Here is a 21,871-nt window from a genome sequence, read left to right as displayed (position 1 = left end):
AAAAAAAAATTTTACAGACCAAAACCAAGTGAAGCAGCCATTTATTGCAGTTGACCAGGTATGTAAATAAACTGTTCTGACAGTTATAAGCAAAGTACAAAATATTTAACTGTGGACAGTTTCTTCCTGTTTGTAAACATTAGAAAACTATTTCCTCTCCAAACAATTTAAGCATCAGAAAGTATAAACAGTCTTTTGCAGAGGTTCATGAACATGGCTGCCTTCTGTTCTAATTAGCTGCAGAGCATTTCTGTTGTCACAATCAGGAAAGGGGTTTTCCTACTACATTTCAAACACAAGGACTCCTGGCTGAAGCCTTGTTATTGACTACAGAAAGTGTACTTACTGTTTTTTTCAGAGAATTCTTCTGATTTACAAAGCTGCTTTACTTAGTGGACAGTGCTGGTCACCACACCAGTAAAGGCAAACCTTAATGCTCTGGTTTGTGCCAGACAGGGGATGAGGATCTGAAATCAAATCTCCTATACCCAAAATGCACCCTCCCTTTTTCACTCATCCAAGTAAGGTCAGAGTTGTCTCTCAGAAATTTTACAAGGAACAAACCAGAAGATTTTCCATTAGAAGCATTTTCAATTTTTTCAGTTTCAGCATCCAAGCCTTAGGAAGATGAGTGGTCAAGTGCATGAAGTCAGATAATTACACTGTCTTCACACAGGCTGAGCAAACAACTTGCCCAGACTGCCAAGAGCAAACAATTCAGATGAATATTTCTACAGCACAGGCAACTTTGACACTATGAGACAAATGACATTAAAACCCCCAGCTGTCCTTAACAATCCAGGAATTGCTGCATGGGTTGAGAGGAAACAATTTAGCATAGTTATACTGCATTAAAAAGACAGAAAGGAATCCAGAGGTTTGCAGCACTAGTAGCACCTGTGAGATTCATGAGCAAGGACTAAAGCAGACTCAAAACCAAGGGCTATAACTGAAAAAGAATATGGCTTTATTTCATTTTAAAAGCAGCCTTTTTTGCTGAAAGTTATGATGTTCTAGTGTACCTGTGGCCATCCAGGGCATCCATTTCCACCCTAGTTCTAAAAGAGTCTCTCTTGTACATCCCACCAATTGTAAGGAGAATATTTCTCTTAGAAAGATATTATTAATTTGAATTTTCTGCCCTTTCAACAGGTGATACAGAAAGATCTCAGTTGAAAATTAATTAATTTTTATCCAATGAATGCATTCTAGAAAAAGTAACTGTATTAAATGTACTACTTTATACTTTGTAACTTACTTAAATAGTTACAGCTCAGTTTTTGTTTAGGGTTCACTAATGTTAACTATCTTAAGCAAGGATCTTGCTTTATAAAAGGTTATTTCCTTGATATACTTTAAAAACTCTAACTTGAACTATTCAGAACTGGAGTTCTGGATCAATTTTTGCCTTTTTACAGATTGGACTTGTATGGAGAATGACCAATGGTTAAAATTACACACACACAAGTTTTGGATAACTCATTAAAAAATACTTCTAGAAGTAGAGCAACATATTCCAGGTTGCATGAGACCAGCTGTTGCTCCATTTTTAATATGCTAGAGTTACCTGGCTTTCTGCCAGAGACAGCTGTAACTTGTATTTCATATTTCTTCCCCATCTGTGTCCTATGGAGGAGATCCCTGCTGCCTGTGAGCATGACCAGTGCTCCCTGAGAAGTGCCACAAGAGAAAGCAGCACTTGGGCAGGCTCTGCAGGGACAGCCAGCCCAGCACTCTCCCTGTCAGCAGGGGGATCTTCCTCCTACACTGCCCCAGACAGGGAATGAACACAAGGCTCATGCCCCACATCCCTGACCTCGAGATGCTGGTGGGAAAGCTGGGAGAAGAGGCTTTGCCAGAGGGGTTCCTTACTGTACCTCCTGTTGGAGATGCTCCCATCACTCCTCACAGCATGCAGTGGGAAAAAGAACAAGAAGTTTAATCTCCAGAGCTGTAGATTTTTTGGGAAGAAAACCTCCCAACCTGCTACAGTTAAGAGTTGCTCTTTCAAAGAAAAAATAAGCAAGCCTGCCAGTAAGAATTTCGTAAGTAGCTCAGGAAGCAGCTCCAAAGCAGTTTTATTTCAAGCTCCCCCTATGCTAATTATGTCAGTAGAATGGGTTTTCCCCCTACATCCCCTGCCCTATAAAATTATATTTTTTTTCTGCATGAATTAGTTTTGCTTACTGAAATAAGCAGCTATATTCTTTCTGCACAGCTCAGAGACTTCAGCTGACCCTCCACTATCCTGGCCATCTCCTGGGGTGCTTATCTGGAGTTAATTGTTGGTGTTTCAGTCACTGCATTAATCTGCCCACTGCATTTAGTGCCAGCATCTACCACTGAGGATTAGGCAGAGTCCACAGCAGCTGGTGGGATGCCATCCATGGGGAATGGGGTGTTGTAGGTAAATGATGAATGACATCTATGTTTGCAGCACAACACACAAAGACAGGTACCAAAATCCCTGGGTGATGTGTGTGCTGTACTGCCAACATTGAGAGTGGAGTTATGAATACATTTGCTCAGTTCTGACTTATTTTGACTGAATTGTTTTACACTAGCTTAGAGTTGATGAGCATTTATAATTTTTTTTTTTTTGCTTCTAGAACTAAATTAAAAACACACATTGTAGTTATAATCACATTTACCTTCTGGAGATGCATTTTTATTTGGCTTCTCCTCTGTAAAATACACTTTCCAGACAGCAGCATAAAAGCAGTTGCTGTTTGTTCCTTCCCCCACAGCACCTTGCCAGCATTAATCTCCCTTAATGCAAGCAGCTCCTCCCCATGGTAAGGATGGAAGCACAGCAACTTGATCCTTTCCTCTGAACATCAAGTCTGGTATTGGATGCAGCTCAATACACTTTATCCAGTGTGAGATACATTTAGCTGAGACATTTTTATATATACATCCAACTAATACAGCCTATGAAGTTTAGCCTACATCTTCCTCCTATGCATTAGCAGCATCACACTGCTCTCAATGCTTCCTAGGGAGCTTCTCAAACTACTTGTTTACAGACTGCAAATTATCTTTCAGGGGATGAGCAGTTCTTAATTTCCACTCACGAGTACATTATGAACACGTCATTATAATACAAGTTATAAACTCCTGGCTTACATGTACAAGGAACCTTGTGAAAACTGCATAGGTGAACTTATATTCCAGGAACAAGTTACCTACCTACAGCCTCCTGAGTTTTTCTGTCCATACCAAGTCTGAAAGTAGCTTAAATTATTAACACTCTAGTGTAAGACCTGACATTTCTCTAGGCTTTTGAACTTACGCAAGGCAAATAAAGTGAAAATTACATTAAAACTTAACAACAGCCAGACAGTTCATTTTTCCCCACCAATATTTACAACATCCTTAAAAAACCCTGAACAACAAAACAACCAAACAGATCCAAAAGCATTCCTACAGCTTGTGGAAAATTCTAAACATCCTCATTCCTTTCTCTCTCACGCAATTCAGACTGTCACTGTGTTGCAGCTTTTGCTTCCTTGCTTGTCAAAAGCATGAACAAGTTAGCAGAGCACCCAAGTCATGTAGCTATACTATTAAAGACAGAAAACCAAATTATTTTGCAGTAGTATTATTACTACAGTAGGATTAACACAACATGGAAAATGACAAAAATACAAAAAAGAGTTTGGGAAGAGTCATAGGATTATACCAATGTATTTAAAGTAGTGTAGTTTTTAAAAAAAACCTCATTTGTGTGATTTATGTACATGTCCATTTGATGCAGTTACTTACTCATCACATACACGTGACCTGAGTGACTCCATCCTCCTGGTCAAATTGTCCATCATCCAGTTCCCTTAATACTCCATCACTGCTACTGAATCCTGGGAAGCCTCCATAATGGGAGGATCCCTCCTTAATCCAACATTGTTTAGAAGGAGATAGGTGAAACTCATCAGGTGGTTGTCCAGTTTCTACAGGGCAGAAAGTAGCTGTGTCTGATCCAACACTTCTGCTGGACACCCTGCCTTTTTCTTCCCCAGTCATTTGTCTTAAGGACTTCCTCTGAAAAACAAAGAGAATGTTGAAATGTTAGTTTATTTAGGGGAAAAACAATTGAGCCAAACATTTTGCAATGGATCATGGACAAATTTATTGTAGCTGCATTTTAATCATGAGTGCAATTCTCAAGAAACAAGAGACTGCCATTCTCTGAGGAGGCAATTACCATTCCCATGGTAAATCTATGCAGACAGTCAGAGTGTCAGTGGCTGCTCTACACAGCCCTTTGAAATGGGATCTACAGTGTCCTTGCACAGGAGGAACTCAGCATTAATACAGTCTGACTTCAGTATTGGGACTGCCTGACATCTTTGCTGTTGAAGTGATGGCTGCCAATGTCAAAAAGGAAAGTAAGCAGATCATGATTCTGCAAATGATAGGCCTACCAGACCGTGCTAAGGGCTCTCTGAGGCACAGCAATAAAAAAAAGGTTTATCAGTTCAGCATCAGGAGCTACCCGAGTTCCTGGGATCTGTGATGATGCAGCCCCTCCAGAGACAGTGTCAGTGCCCTGAGCCACACAGAGGAGCAGGGTCAGCAAGGCAGGAGTGCCCTGAGCCACCTCCCTGGAGCCCTGCTCTCAGCACAAGCACAGCTACACCAGGAGATGTCTGCCAGGGGACACTGCCCTGCCCACAGAAGGAGCATGTGTAGCTAAGAGGGAATCCAGCCTCAGCACAGAGCTGCATTTTAGTGCATGAAGGACACAGTGCAGACAAACCCCACAAACACTCTACAGACTTTTACTATGCTTCAGCAAGTTTGTGTCCCCCTTCTGTCCATTGCTAAGCTTTTTCTCAAACCCTTTTGAAACAGTAAAAACAATGGCCTATGTGGCTAAAGGAAACATATTTAGGAAAGCTGGTACAGGGAACACTGGGAAATTAAACAAGGGGAAACAGCACTGCCTCGGGAGAAACAGAAGGAAGTAAGTTTTGCCTGGATGCCACAGAAAGAGGATGGAAAAGTCTGCTTAAGGGAAATAAAGAAAAAGAGAAAAGAAAAAAACAACCCCCTCAAGCACTTCATGGTTCAATCTTGCATTTCATCCTTTGAACCCTTTCTTAGAAAAACAACTGGTATGTGACAAAGTCCACAGAGACAGTACAGCCCTTGTAACCCAAGAAGCTTTTGTACTATCACATAAATCATAAGCCAGGCCATAACTCACTACCCCACAACGATATTAGAAGGCAGAGAGATGAGCTGTGAACTCCATCCTCAGAAAAGAGACCCTGTGAGATTAAGAGACCAAGTAATGGGGGATTAAAATTATGGTGAAAACCAACATAATTGGCAAAACAGAAGAAAAATGTGACTCTGCTAAATGTTTCAGTTTCAGCCCCAGTTCCCCATTTAGTCCAAGCTAAATGACCTCCACATAATGAGATTTCTGGTAGAGAAGCAAAACATTCACTGGTACTGAAAAAACCACATTTTGTTCAGATTTCAAACATAGGAATCCTGATGTAAATGGCTACAAATCAGCTATTTCTTGTTTACTTTGAGTACATTTAATGCTTAAGTCAAACGTTTCCCATTCCAACAACAATAAAACAACAACTACAAAACACATTTTATTTGTATACCCAAGGCTGTTCATCACCCTACAACAGGGTGAAAGAATTTAAACAGTGAGTACAATGCTTCCTAGTTTTAATTTAAACCATGTCTCAAAGATTCATTAGTTCCTCAGACTGAATGTTTTTACAGAACTGGTTTGTATTACATCTCTTGGCAGAATCCAACTTGTGACATACAGTTACACTCCTTTTAAGAAACACATAGTTAGAAGTGACCTTATGCCTTACCAAGGGAAAAAGTATCAGGGGTTCATGCCCTTATTATATACAGAGTATTAAAGAAGTAGGACAGCATCAGGAGAAGCATTATTTTATGGCTGACATGATTTTGCTTTATATATTTACAATGTTGCTATCAAAAATTGTGGTCCAAAACATACTTTCAGAAATGAATTAGGAAAAGAAGTAAAGGCTACAGACTCAGGCATGTGAGAGGAAGTCAGAAGGTTTTAAAGATAAAAGCTGGAGGTGCTTTTGACACAGTGGGTAGTTAGGGAAAAAATTCCACTGGCAGAATTTAGAGGAGGAATATAGAGAGATAAAGACACTGGCAAAGGAGACTGCACAGAACACCAAAGAGCAAAAAAGCAAAAGCTCCAATTCTGAAAATAAGAAATGAATTATAGCATACAAGAACTATCTGGGAACTGAGACAGTGGCAGAGACAAAAACAAACAGCACTTAAAGTGTACACATTGAAGGCAAGTTCTTCCAGGCATGGAAGCACTAATTATCAGGGGACACACTGAGAAGGAAGTTAGGCTGGAGATAAGCAGAAGCCTGGAGAAGAACAAAAAAAGGAAGAGTATATTTTAGAAACACTAAAGAAAGGAAAACACAGATGATGGCAACAGACTGAACAGTTAAAAAACACAGAGAAGGATCAAATACAAATACAAGAAATGTGAAGACTTATGGAAGTATTCATACAAATAGAGAAAAAACCAGCTAGGTACCACTGCCATATAATTGTATGCCATGAATGAGTTTGTGAAGTTACCATGAGTGAAAACATTCATAGCTTTCCTAACTGCTTAAGGTATCACAGGAAAGACATGTTGAATAGAGAAAGGCTGATCAGCCACTGAAAATGAGAAAGAGCCAAAAATGGAAACCCATCACAGTACATCAAAAGACCTGGCAAAGAAAAGCCCACCAGGAGTTCACCCTTCTCTGGCCACAGCAGGATTTACTGCAGCAGTGTGCTGGTGCAGTAATTGTTGTGACACTGACTTGGAGCAGAATGTGGAGAGTGTCAGTCACTTAATCCTCAAAGCACTTGATACAACCTCCACCCAGAAAGGGACAAGGAGCTGTTGAGGTTCAGCTGCAGGAATTTTAAAGCCTCCATCTCTGTCACACGTTTTCATGCAACAACAGCCCTTCACCCTGATAACCTGCAGGTTACAGTATCCCTTAGAGCACAGCTTAACACTCCTTTCTTCTAAAAATGTGAAAGTAGATGTTTTGAAGGTCAAAACAGTTTTCTGTTTCACGTGCAAGAGATGCAGGATTTTGATCAGACTCCCTAAAGACTTCCAAGGAAATACAGCATAGCCAAACACATTCACCTGAGACACAGTAATTCCTTAGTACAAAACAGGTTTTTAGCCTGCTCATGCTCTTCTCTATGGCTTATGAGATAACAACTGAGGAAAAAAAAAATAACATGTGATCCAGCTGCCAAAAACATCCACAAACTAGAACTTGTTTGCAGGGAAACCACGTTCTGCCAGTTCTTTCCTCTGTTAATTCTCAAGTCTAGTTTGTTTCTGTATCTTCCCTTTATGTGAAACACTAATTTTTAAAATATTAATGGCACAAAAATGTCACTCACCTCTGGTGTCTGGACAGCAGAACTCCACATAACAGGTCTCTGAAGAAAAATTACTTGCTTTGTGGCCAGATTTCCTTCACTAAAATTTAAAGAAAATAGTTTCCATGTTTTAAAGGCAATAATTGTCACTAACATATTTCAAGTCAACTTTAGGGTGGGTGTAAGTTCACAAGTGAGAAAAGGACAGACTAGAGTGTTATCCAGTTTATTAATTCCTCAATGGTTCTATAATGATATTTTTTTAAAAATAGAAGCACAGGACTAGGTTAAGATGATGCACATGAAAATATGGACAGACCAGTAACTTGTACTACCATGACAGGAGTTATTTAACATATGTGCTCTTGAAAGTTCAAATATCAGAGCTCCTGCTTTTAATCCAAGCCTGCACATTTACATCTGAATCAAACCTTCACAAGTCTTTTTAAACTTAATCTTCACTGTTAAATATACAGCAACATATTACTACCTATTAATATCACAACAACCAGGCCCAATCTTAATAGATCCACAGCTTCAGCACATCTCTCAATACTTGGTGGTATGAAACTTATTTACTGCTAAATAAAAGCTGTCAAATGTCATGTAATTGACACAGCAGGATAAGCTTGCTGCATCACCACCTATGGATAAAGAGCTTCAGCTCAGTTTTAGCAACCTTGGCATTAAGAATGAGATGAATGACACCAGGTGTTTTCTACCAGGGAGGTACCAGCAAAGGCAGGACAAGAGAATATTTTGGTAGAAAAAATAAAGAAGGGGGAAAAAAAAGAAGAGCAACTTCAGTCCTGGAACTTTTACAGATGCTAATACTGTTATGGTAGACAAAGCAGAGGTGTTGGGGTTTTTTTCCCAAAAGGGAATTCTTGTAAAAAATAAACATGACAAGTGAAGTTGCTCCCCAGAGCAGATATTACTGATATGATGGTTCAGAAGCATTACACCTCCTTAGTAGTGGTGATAAATACATCCTTTGTAAGTTTTAATGTATTTCCATCACCTTTCCACCAGAAATACATGTCACCACATTGATAAGATATGCAATACAAACCCCAACTCCATGTCACTGAAAGTGAAACAATTTCAAGACAAGAACTGCAGAATAAGAAGATTTTAAAAATTCCTGTTTTCTTCTAAATATCAGATAGTACATTTTTATAAGCTCTTCTCCCCCCAGCTGCTTTTGGCCAGTATTCAATAAGATCTTTAAGCATATAAAGGTAAAACACTGAAATTGTTTGGCCAAAGGGTGACTACAGATTTAACAGTGCACTAAGTAAGAGTAGCAAAACAGAAACACCAAAGAGATGTCAGCTCATTTGAAGTATTTATGATTCTACCTCTTCTATCAAGTATAAACCTGTGTTATTATGCATAACATGACAAAGAACTACTAAAACAATCTAAGCTTTTACTTCAGTATAGGTATATCACAAGGACAACCACCACACACATGAAGTCAAGGCAACTGGTGCATGTTTCACAACTGAAAATTATTTTGTATTTAACATCAGGGACTTGCTCCAAGAAAAACCAGGGATTAGAACTGCTCCTAAGAGCTCCAAAGAGTTTGTCAACAGCCTGCCCCAGTGAAGCTTCTGGAAGTAAGCTCTGAGAAAGTACACAAACCAGTACTATTCTCAGCACAAACAGCCACTCAGATCAATAGCTAGTGATGATGGATTTGTGATTCTGTTTGGCCCCTCACAATCTTTTTTTCAGTCTGGCTCAGCTCAGGTCACGGCACATCTTTGCAGTCTTCCTTGGATGAGAACAGAGAACTAAAACTCCAGCTTGTGGGAAAAACAAAAATGCAGGAGAACAAATTCATTTGTTTCCTTAAACCTAACAAGGTTTCCTGCTCCAAGAGTTCCTACCTCACTATTTGCATTCATTAAAAGAAAATGTTTAGATTTTATGTCATTACAAGGAAATCTGCAATCCTGCAACCTTATTGCACTTGGCTAGGTATTTCTCTGTGCCTCAGTTATGTCTCTTTTGATCAATTGAGAAATGTCTCTTCCAAGCAACAAGGCTGAGCACAGTCTCTGGCATGGGGAAGAGCCTGAGGCTTATTTTGTAACAGTGTCTGCATTCCTTCAGAGAAAAGAAAAAAACCCAAACAGTGAGCTACAGCTTGTACAAATTCTACTAGAACAGAAAAAGGACACGATGGTGAGTAGACAAGAAGTAAATTAACAAATTTCTAAGTCTGACCTTATTAAAATGCCGCACACGACAAAGCAGCTATGAGCTTAATTCACAAAGAACTCAATGACAGTGGGATTTCCACAGAATTTAAATGAGAAACAGTGCTCAGAGCAAGGGAAGCTCCACAGTTTCCCTCACATTTCTACAGTCCCTCTTTGCCTCACAAGTCAGGGCATTTTGAAAATACAGATTAAGTGGTGAGCCAGGATAAATGAATAACCATAAAGTCAGTGTTTGTGCAGTGCATTGCCCATAGTCTGCCCTAGCCATTTCAGGGACTACAGTAATCATGGAAGGGAAATAAAGGTCACTGCAGAGTAAGGCTGCTGAAGCCTTTTTCCTGTCTCTTCTTTTAAAAGTGATGAAGAGTAACAGAGACTCTTTTGTTGAAACACCAGCAACTTGTCTGCTTATGCTGCATGGGCAAAACTGTGTCCTCTTACATGTCTATATTTCAGTCCTCCAAAACACCATGAAGCTACAAGCTCAGTAGTACTGCCAATGGCTCTGGTTTTTACAGATCCATTTTTAATGCATGAATATTTGATGTACAAAACACTTAAATGTTAGACAAGATCTTCTGAAAATGACCAAAGGGAATAAGACAAATTATCTTCATGTATGCAGGTGTGGGTTTTCGTGGGTATTTTCATTTCTCAAAAAAATATAACTTTGCACTCCTTTGGAACTGGGTAGCATCTAGACTTTCAGTTTGGAGACAGACACCAGCCTGGGATACTAAGTGTCCTGGCTTAAAGGATCTAGCAAATGAAAAATTTAAAAAGCCTTAAAAGTAACTCTAGTTTTCAACCACAAACATGTATGGACTTCTACAAACTCATGGTACTACTATACTAAAAACTGCAGTAGTACTAATTTACAAGAGAATACTCACAAAAGATCTGACACGAGGGAAAGTTTTACAATAAATTAGGAGAAAAGGAAGACAGAATAGAGGAAAATACTACTCACTTTACTAGTGAGTAAAAATGGGGATAATAAATAAGATTTTGTTTAAATGATATGCACAAATTCTATTTTAAAAGTAAACATGAAAACATCATTTTGTCACATCATTCCAAGTTGTTGCTTATTTAGTTTTTTCACTGTTTCTGAAATCTCTTAATATTCAGGCTGGGTTTTGAGGTCAGAGTTTTGATTCTGGGGAAAAAAACAGCTGTTGAGCAGCATAAAGTGTCCTTCTTTATTAAGACTTTTGCATTCCTAGGATAACCCACCACCACCACAGAAATGGCATCTTTCATAGCAGACACACAGTAACCATGCAGGAATTTCTTCTCCTCTTTAAATACCAACATCAATGCCTAAAAATAGTAGTTATCAATCACTACTCAGCCTATCAGAACAGGAAGACATTCATTTTCTGATTCTGATGAATTCTCAATCCCTAATTAGGAATTCTTGTTCATAAGCTTTTTTCCTTTTTTAAAAGCAAATTGAATTGCTGTAGATGAGATATACTACAGGCACACAAAGCATGATTCATCCTATTTCTTCCAAGAGTAACTCACAAGCTACAACAGGATAACAAGCATTAGACAATTCATACAGAGTCCTACTCAACCATTTAGGCCAGAAAACAAATGGTTTTTATTAGGCTGAGTTACTCTGGTGTGGATATAAAATGAATCCAGTTTCAGATTTGGCCAGGACACAACCCCTTTAGCATGGGCACTGCTATTAATGCTCTGGTTGTTTCACATCTGGGATACAACACTGTACCAATGAGATATTTTGGTCTCAAGCATTCTCACTAATTCAAGGAACAGCTCCAGCCTAATCAATCTGTTAATGCTTCCTACAGCACTACATCCCATTGTTTTTCCCCCTTTTGTCTCTTTTAGTTGGGCCTGCCTTGGCTCTGTGATCTCTGAGGTACAAAGCAGCCCCATTTGATGTGCTGCAAGCACAGGCTGACACACCCAGAGTGTCACTCAGCAGCTGCTCAGGACATTCCTGACCCTGCTGGCCAAACCCTGTGGGGATGGGTTCAGTTACATTGCTTGGGGGAGAAGTTTGGAAGTTAAATATTCTCTCATCCTATGACTCAGAACACACCATGACTACTAAAATCTCCCTTCCATTCTTCAAAGACTATACAAAGATTCTGAAGACTTACTCTCAAGCCCCAAGATTTGGCCAAAATTTCAGCTGTTTATGAAAACCAAGCCTGGTAGTTCATATAACCTATAAGTCACCATGTTCAAAGCTAACACACTTAGACTACAAAATTATTGAAGAAATTAAAGGATAATCATCTGTTTCATATTCTGGAAACCACTTCTTCCAGAGGAAAGCAAAACAAGAGATTCTCAAAAAATATAAGCTACAGAACATGTCATATTTTAACACAACTTCTTTTGTCTTTGCATTTAACCAGTTGGTTAAAATCAACTATTAGAAAAAACACTGCCAAAAAAACCCAACACCTATTTCCTGAACATAAAAGCCTCCTTCTTACATTGGGTAAGTTGATTTAATTATGTCAAATCATTTAAGCAGAACTCTACTTTCTTGCAACAGTGTTCTTAGAATCTTTCATGCACATCTTTTTCATGCTTGATTTAACACAGTGAGCTCTGGGATCCAAAGATGACTTGAGTCATCCACTCTTTCCACAGCTGTTAATGAGCTCTAAGCCCTGCCTCTGTTCCTTTGCTTGCTTTTCAAGTTTGGCAATCTTAATCTAATGGGTGGAGAATTAAAAAAAAAAAAAAAAAAGAAGAAGAAAAAAAAGATGAGAGAAGAGAGGCATTAAGAATACTTTGTCTTGTGCTGTATCTTTTTTTGGGGGGGGGGTATTTAAGAATAAAAAAAAGAAAAAAAGCAAGCCTGGAACCTTATGGGGAATCCAGGTCAGCAATTTAGCTCTTCTTATGTAGAAAAGAGTCCCATCAATGCTCTAAATAAGCATTATGGCTAGAGACCTGAAATCCAGTAGTCTGGTACTATATTTGAGTTGAACCATAGTGTCTATATTACAGAAGAGAAACAGCCCAAGATCTTGCTGGATTAGCACATTCTCTGCCCTAATTTGCAACAAAGACATCATGACTGTCTTGTGACAATATGACTTTTGCCATGGTCTAAATCAGTCATTCACCAAGGTCCTAAACTAGTGAAATACTTCAACACTTGCTTCGAGTTGAAGCATGAGTAACCCCATTGCTGTGGACTGGGTTTGTGATAAAAAGTTTCCTAAATAAAATCTTCCATGTTTAGATTTACACCATATATTTTAAATTTAGAATTAGACTCGCTGAAATCAGTAGTTCTAAGAAGATGTGGCAAAACACTCCATGAAAATGCCACTTACATCCCAAGTTTATATACACTGAACATCATCAGCGTTTTTATTCCTTTTACATTTAAGTATGCAAGTAATTATTTGCTAATTCCCAGACACACACACACACCAAGAATGCTGTAACCAACAGTTTGGGTACCTGTCATGTCGTACAATTGGTGTAGGCAGGACACAGGTCAGGAGCCATCCAAACTCAGCCAGCGTGTGCAGTAAAGGTCCATAATCTGTTTTAATTTCACACCCCTACATTAATAATTATAAAAAGTAGTAAAGAAACTCTGTACAGGTTTTATTGGCATTTCTACACAACTACAACACCTCCCCTCTCACTTTTAATGAGATAATCCTTTGAGATGACATCAAGCTGTTGTTTGATGGAGATTCATTATTTCAAACTGAAAACAACTTGAAAAGTTCAAGACTTCAAAATCCATGGAAAACAGTATTTATTAACATTAGGTATGAGCCCTGACTCATCAAGACATAATTCAAAGCACATCTCACTCAGTAAACTTGTCACTTTGCTAAATTAGTGCCTAAAAATTTTAAAGCACCATAATTAAGTGTCTCAATTGAGATTCTTACAGTTTTTACTCCAGATGTGAAAAATAAGCATCTCACTTAGCTACATAAGATTTTGGTGAGTTTTTTGGTGGTGATCTTTTTTTTTTTTAAATATACGAGTCTTTAGTTTGATGTTAATTCTCTTTCACATTTGTAAATGTATTTATCATTGGATATTTCAAAAGTAAGAAAATCCAACAACAACTGCTTTCAGATGTCATTCATACCAATAATCCTACAAGATTAGCATATTTCTAAAGAGTAATTTAAATATTTTCACTGCTGTAACCTACTACAGCAGTAGAGGTAAATTTATTAGGAAAGCCAAGTCATTCATATTTAGCAGTAAAATCTTTATAAAAATACTTATCTGAATATCATCCTGAATTAATTCACTATCAATTTTCTCTTGTTTTTCTAGATCTGGCTATTTTCTCCCCCTTAAAAAATATATATCTGACCTGCACTTGCTGAAATTACACCTAAATTGGTCTGAAACACACACAAAAATCCCCCAAGATGTTTTCTTTGGTAGTTGCACTTGTTGGTATGAACATTTACAAATGTCAGGCCAGAATTCCTCTGGCATATTTCTTCTATGCACATTTACCAATGCCCACACATCTGACTTCATTTTTATCATTTGGGGCTTTAGTAAAGCCTATGCAGGTGACTTCAGGAAACCATCCTGAATGTTTATGGAACACTGATACCAGCATCCTAAAGGAAAAAACAAAGAAAAATACCAGTAGGAAATAGCACTGCTAAATCATCACCTATTTACCTCAATGACTGTCCATTGTTCAACAACTATTGCATCATTTCCTTTCCTGTTAGAACCTGGAACCCCAGCACCTTCTTCTTCATAGATAAATAATCCTTCTAAAGATTTGGGCAAATAATCCCCTGTGAACATAAACATAAGCATTAAGTTTTAGGTTGCTAGATCACCAAGATGTACACAAGACATTTCTTTCTCACTGAACAGTTCTCTAAATTAAAACTAAATGACTCAGCAAACTCAGATTTGTGGCTATTTATGGAGTGTGCAAGACAACTATTAAAATCCTGTTTTCTACATAAATTGAACTATGAACAACTGTCTCAAAAGCATTAACCCCTTCCACACTCCAGTATGAATTCCAGTTTCCTGCATTCAACATATCCATTGCAGAGGATGGGCACAACCCTTTTTTCCTCAAATTCAATACTGTCCTCCTGACAAGACACGTGGCTTTTGGTGTGGAGGGAGAGAGCACAAAAATGAGTGAACCATGAAGTGCAAAGCTCAACTACCACCACTCAAACACATAAATGGCCACAGGAAGAGCCTGAAGCAAGTCATTGTAGGAGGATTCCTGATGGGAAGGAAGTTTCAGAGCACAGCTCCCTGACTCACATGTCAAAGCCCGGTAGCATCCGCTTGGCTCAGACTAAAGCTGGGCATCAAACACTGCTTCAGTTTCTGCTTTTCCTTCTAACAGCCTTTGGGAAGCCTTCTGTGGAGATTTACCTTGACTGCTGACTGAGGAACTAAATTGGTACAGCAAAACCATGTAATCCTCAGAATATCAGCATTAAATCCCCTCCAATAGTGGATGAGGTATGTTATTTACCTGGCTACTAAAGATGGAGAGTTATTCATGCAGAGAAGAGCAGACAGCTCTCCCTGTGGGGAATGGGAAGACTGTAAAACTGTTGTTGGACAACAGCTGCAAAGATTAATTTCAACAGCTGCAAAACCACCCTTCAGTGAACTGTAACAGATCTCCAGAGAGTTCTTTGCCAGCTCTAAAAAAACTCCACAATGAAAGCTACAAGTCTGAATTCTCACCTCTCCTCCACCAAAGGAAATCTGGTTGTTCCACTGATTTCAATAAAAAGGAGTAACAGTTTCAGAGTAAAAAAGATGACAGCTACAAACTGTGGCATTAGACTCTTCATGTGCACAAAATATGCAGTTTGAGAGGGACTAGCTGCCAAATTCCATCAGAAGTAAATCTACATGGATGAGCTTATGTGCCTCTGAGTCACTAAATTTACTGCAGAGCTACAGAAACACAGTGATTCACACTCAAAACCGTGGAGAGCAATGAAAACTGAAGAGTTGTCATTAGTGTCAGGCTTTTGTTTTTGAAGAATCATAATTTAAATTACAAAGATCTTATGTTTTGCAGTTTTTTTTAAATTTAAGGCCTTCAATAATTCAAGAGTGGATATTGTTTTAAATCAAAATTAGCAGAAAAAAGCATAGGGCACAGTAAATATAGCAGCTGCTCAAACTGACAGTAATTCTACCCTCCTCATAAAACTAATGTAAAAAGCAGACAAAATGACTTATGAAAGCCACTTTAATACATCATTAATTATCTATTGCACTTGTTAATCATCCTAAGCATTGCAAAAAACCATTTAAGATCCCTGGAACCTTTTCAGCTAACATTTGACAAGACCTTTTCTCTACTGCAACCCTGTATTTTGCTTGCTTACACTGCAGTAATTAATTCTAAAGGAACATCAAGAAATTGCAACTTAGTACAAGCAAGACAGGTACAAATGCAACCAAAGCACCACATTAGTGAAGCATACAGTGTAGGTTTGCTACCAAACAACATTTGTTAAAATAGTTAATTGTTTTGGAATTTATTAATCATCTCAGTTTGTTTTGGTCTGTACTCCTAACACTAGGGAACTACAATTTTCTTCACTTTTTTTCAAGTAACTGTACAACAGTAGTTACCTACTGTTTTTTGCACACTTTTAACTTCTGGCTTTCAGACAAATCCAGTTCAAATGGAGATGACTCTCTCAATTATATATTTTACCAGCAACAGAGTTCAAGAGTTCTAAACACTTTTCATCCCATTGTCTTTTCCTTGAAAAAGCACAAACCAAACCAGAAGAATTAGCACAAAAGGTTTATTTTGTTATAAAGCTCCTCTAGTTTGCTGCTTTGGAAGCTGTCAATTTAATAACACAAAGCAAGAATTTCAATTAGTTTATTATAAATTTATGCAATCTGATGCCTAAAAGGGAGTAATTTATTTTCTGGGCAGTTACAGATCCATCTGGACATGCCCACATATATACCCTCCCATCAAGAAGCAAAACATAATCATAATTTTTTCAAATGACATCGTTCTATGTAAACAAGCAACAGCTTCATGATACCTTGGGACAGTACTCACCTTTAGAAGTTTCCCAGTGTACAAAAGAATCAACTAAGGCCAATCCTCGTTTATAATAAAATGTAGTTAATTCTAGCCAGTCTGCTTCCAGTGTACTAACAACTGGCCCCTTTCTTGTTACTTTCATAGACAAAACACCTTCATGGTAGGTCCAGCAGGTAGAATCATCATCAAAAACATTGAAGACTGTATAGAGCTTGTCTAAGGAGAGAGAAGGAAGAATGAATCTCAAAGACAGGGCTCCAAGATCTGTACTATTACCAATCTCCTATTTTAACATCATTTTCTATTTCTAAGCAACAGTTTTAATAATTGTTTCTTAACGTTGCCCTGCTTAAGACCTAAACACACTCAGGACAAGGTGTGAGGGGAGGTACACTTTGGGATATGAGGAAAATGTGAACTTATTACAGCTGGGCTGTCACTGAATTCTTCAGGTAGTTGGGGTTTGCATAAAGAAAACATACAAGGACTAAGAAAAACCAGTGGAAACAGCCCTTATTTCTGCCACCTGTGGAACTTCTGGCTACAAATATAAAAACAAAAGACAATTTTCTAAGTTTGCTAATGTAAGGAATGCCTTGCACTGACTTTAACCCATTATCCCCTGAGGTACCAGTGTAATTAGGTGCTTACTGGGATTTTCCCATAGTAACTGATGATCAGTGGAAGTTAAGGATACAAAACCAACATATCCTCAAACTGGTTTTCTGTCTGGGTATTAATACAGCGCTGTAACAAAACCAGTCCCAAGCAAGCACTCATTAAAAACTGACAAAGCCATAGCATATTAGGAACTCACTGGTGCAAGTTATGAAACCCTAACTGTGGGAGTGTGTTCTACAAATACACTTGTGTGTCACTGCTGTAGAGAAGTAACACAAAGCAGTTGCCCAGAAATATTCTCAGATTGCCTAATGCTGCTGGGCAGCCTAAATCAATGCAAACCAACATCGAAATATCAAAGCTTTTGCACTGTCAAAACAAAGGAATTTGCTTGGATGACCCCAGTTAAGAAGTCAGTCTCTCTAGGCTCCAGAAGCAGAGAAATTTCCAAAACAGGATTTGTACTCTAAGTAATCTGAACCAGTATCTCTAAGAATCCCTCTCTGCTTTGAGAAGTGTTACTACACCCACTGCAGGTGACATCAGGTGCCTAGAATAAGGGAAATTCAGAACAAAATGTTGAACTTTTAGTAACAGAGAACTCTTTGTACAGTTTTATCACTTTCACAGGTGCTTACATCACAATAGATGTGTTTATCCTGACAAACCTTAATTTCTTTTACCATATATTGAAGTGAGATCTCTCATTCCACAGAAAAAGGAAATTGATTCCCAATACAACTATTCAATTCCTCACATCTAAAAGAAATTTACCTCTGCAAGCAATGTATTATAGTCAAAATTCAATAAAATTATATCATAAAGCAATACAACAGTTAAGATTGATACTTAAAATCCCTAAATCTGTAACTTGGACATAGTTTTTTGCCTCTTTTGAGCAGAGTAAATGAAGTGGCACACTGGCACAGCAGTATATACCTACACACACCTGAGACTGCCTTGGAAAATTCACATCAGTATTTTTGAAAAAAATGGTTACATAAAACATAGACCAAGAAAGACAGCTAAGTTTCCAGAAGTTTTATCTTATGAATTCTAGTGATTTTCTGTTTGACTAGTATAGAGAAGCCTGGTATATCCTTGCCAAAGCTTTTTGAAGTTTCCTGAGAACATTGCATGCAGGGGATGCAGTGGCTGCTGATCTACCTGGTCACACCAGCCTGTACAAACAGTGCTCCTGAACAGAATCTAGTTTTCCACTTCTTCTTTACAGGACTGCTAATATATAGCAAACCCACTATTTCAAGCTGTAAGAAAAGAGTTAAGCTTTACCAGATTATGCTATAAAGGCTCACTTGTAGAAAAACTGCTTTTACTCAAGTGTTAAAAATAAGAGGGACATTGATTATCTCTGTGCTTAGAGTCATTATTCTCAGTCTACAAACTGGAGAGGCTGCTTTAACAGTAAAGGGAAAAGGCTGCTTTTGAGAGCAATTAAAACATGTCTGGCTCAGGGAATGCAGCCTGACATGAAAGTTTCATGCTGCCTGCTTTCCACACAATTCTGTCTTGCATTAGTTCTCTTACTCAGATTACTTCTTTCTTTTTACCTTTTCCTCTTAGCAGCCAGGAGGCCTTAAGAATTTCAGTACCAGAAGTCAATGTTTCAGACCATTTTTTGCACAGACTACACCAAGCACCTCATCCTTCTACAACTAAGTTGTCCACCACAGCATCAGCATTTCTTCAAAGATGCTTTTCCTTCCTATACTTCTAATGCTTACTTTTCTCTAAGAAATTCATTTTGTAACAATTATTGTCTTCGATTTCATGGTCAATGCATTAATTTCAGTGATCTCTTTCAGGACACTTCTTGAAGGCACATTAACCAGAAAGAATCCATTATGAACGGATTTATTTGGTGTACATTATGTGAGTTGCCTGGAAGCATGTAAAATTATGGCTCTAGCTGGAAGGGGCTCTCTTTGTTGTCATCTTTGAAACAGGCACAACTGGAATCACAACATATACTTTGAAATCAGTACATGTTTATAATTTTATATTTAGTAAAACTAAGTGTGCATTGCAGAAAATATTTTATAACAACTGCATCTTTCTAAAAGGAAGGATTTTTACTGCCCCATCTTTGTTATACACATATTGAGTAAAAAACCTTGAAATGTGCCACATTTCAAGCCACAATTACACTGTGGGCGATTTTGGGGTGTTTGTGGTTTTCTTTTTTTCTTTAAATTGCAAACTAGAATTCTGACAGCACATCTACAATAGTCTATATGAAAACTGAAATATCATTGTAATATATTACTACAGTTCACATACATAAAACAGAAGGTGAGTGTTCCTTCTGCTTTTTTTACTGGTAACTCTTTTAGAAATATGTATGCATTTACATATGCATATGTAGAGGCATGCATATGTAAATGCACACATCTTCCAAAACCAGTATTTGATACAACAGAAAATGCTGTTCTTCATTTTTTCCAATGCCTCAGCAACTCAATAAAATACCTTATTTCTGCAACAAACAAGCAGCATTTATTACCATCTCCTTTTCGTGGTTTAGAAGGGCTGACTTCTTTTCCAAACTGGCAATCTGAATCCTCTAACAGTCTGCTTTCTCCATGCATTTCCTCCTCTAGCCCACTCTCAGATGAGTGACCACTCAATGTCCCTTCATTCCAGTTTTTATAGTTTTCCTCCAAGTTTTCTCTTCTGTGTTCCCGATTTCTTCTGCCCAGCGTTGATTCCAGCTCTGCACCTCCATCTGCACTTGTTCCATTACAGGCTTTAGGCTGAGGAAAATGTTGTGTTACAAATCCCACAAACTTCTTTCCTCTTTTAGCAGCTTCATTAACCTGCAATACAACATGAACTTAGCTGCAAAGTCATTTTAGAATTGCATGGACCTTTTTCTTCTTTACAACTTGTACATACATGAACCACTTTACTAAACTGCTGAGGACATAAAGGCTCTAACACTGCCTTACAGAAGGGTGACTTGCCTTTGATGCTGCCCCTGCTTCAAAGTAAATGGAAGTTTTCCAGCATGTCTTTGGAGTCAGGCCAAGAAAGGTGGCCAACACTGGTACTGACTTCAGAGTATACAAAATCCTTCATTTAGAACAAACCCAAAGTATTTTATTTACTGTGTTGTATTGATAAGCAGTACAGTAGAAAAATAAATAGTATTTCTCTAAATATGTGATGCCAGTCATACTAAAAATACTTCAATAGTGTTGGAAGTCAGTATCTCTCTCATGAGCCATGAGTCATTACCCCCTGGCTCCCTTGGAGGTTACTCAGCTTTATTATTACTGAGGATAGTGGGGGAGCAGAGAAGGAGGGGGCTAGAAGCAAATGAAGATCCTCTTATTTCAGCCACTGGTGTCTTCTTGGCACTAAAGTCTCAATGCACAACTGTAACATCTGTGCCACCTGTGGGATGTGTCTGTTCTTGGGGCTGGTTTTTTCCCCTGGGTTAAGGAGGGCTGCCATTTAGGAAGGTGACCCCACTGACACCGTGTACTGCAGGCTCCCCTGTGAAGTAAAGTCCTCACAGGTAAATACAGGAGCTTCAGCTCAGAAAAAGACATCACATGGGAAGGATTGGATTAAGTGAGGGCAGAGAAGAAAGGATCTTTATTCAGTTTACACACAAACTATTTATTTTGATATTTATTAATCAAAATAATTTGATTTTTTTTGAGTAAAAATCAAACTGCAATCCCTTTTTAGTGCCATGACAGTGACACCTCAGTCTATCTACTGCCATCATTTATGTACAGCAACGATACAGTCTGCCAATCTCTGTGGTTACATATACAGAGCTGCTGCTTCAGGGACAGCCAAAATAGTTTTGAATTTAACAAGCAACAGAGAAAAGCAGACAATAAGAGAATCTTTTTGCTGAAACACCACAAAGCTTTACTGTTTCAGATCTTAAAAAAAGTACTAAGATTTGACTGGATTAATGGCTCTGTCTTTCTAAAACTGAGGGCATTTAAAAATCACATTATTCTCACATACTACTTCTGTAACAGATATGCTTCCAAGACTTCATCACTACTCATTTCAAGTGTGTTTTTCCTTCTAATCTTTGTCTGTTACACTACACCACCAACCTGGAACAGGTATATATATGTGTGTATATATATATATATATTAAAAAAAAAAAAAAAAAAATATATATATATATATAATAAAAGCATAATGTAATCACATTTTACATTTGAAGCACCTGAAAAAGTCAAAACAAGCCATTTATAAAATACAAACAACTCTTGAAACTTCAAAGATCATTAAAGATCTCCAATATGCTTTTTCTTCTACTACCCTCCTTGGCAACTAATGTAAAAGATACCACTAACTCTTGTAATAACATTAGCTTCCTGTTTCAGCAAGTCTTCAACTTTGCAGAGGAAGTTACACACAAAAAGAACTAGAACTTGCATTCCAGTAGAAGTTTTCTGTAACCATACAATGTTTTCAAAAGCTGTGCCAAGTAAATATTTATTACAGTTCCCATACATGTTGTATT

General features: G+C 38.0%; 1 protein-coding gene across 2 annotated transcripts in view; it reads right to left on the bottom strand.

The window, feature by feature from the left end:
- Window positions 1-24: 24 nt before the first annotated feature.
- The window catches only part of RFTN2 (raftlin family member 2), a 30,026-nt gene continuing 8,179 nt past the window's right edge, over window positions 25-21,871 (bottom strand). For both annotated transcript variants that reach the window (XM_059853359.1, XM_059853358.1), the window contains exons 5-10: window positions 19,877-20,189; window positions 16,747-16,947; window positions 14,343-14,464; window positions 13,134-13,237; window positions 7,456-7,534; window positions 25-4,038 (exon numbers count right to left, since the gene is read on the bottom strand). In XM_059853359.1, coding sequence (XP_059709342.1) covers window positions 3,769-4,038; window positions 7,456-7,534; window positions 13,134-13,237; window positions 14,343-14,464; window positions 16,747-16,947; window positions 19,877-20,189 — 1,089 coding nt within the window. In that variant the 3' untranslated portion in view covers window positions 25-3,768. The remainder of the gene's footprint in view (window positions 4,039-7,455; window positions 7,535-13,133; window positions 13,238-14,342; window positions 14,465-16,746; window positions 16,948-19,876; window positions 20,190-21,871) is intronic.

This window comes from Haemorhous mexicanus, chromosome 8 (genome assembly GCF_027477595.1).
Source record: "Haemorhous mexicanus isolate bHaeMex1 chromosome 8, bHaeMex1.pri, whole genome shotgun sequence".
Classification (NCBI taxonomy): domain Eukaryota; kingdom Metazoa; phylum Chordata; class Aves; order Passeriformes; family Fringillidae; genus Haemorhous; species Haemorhous mexicanus.
This window is presented reverse-complemented; position numbering and strand designations above follow the sequence as displayed.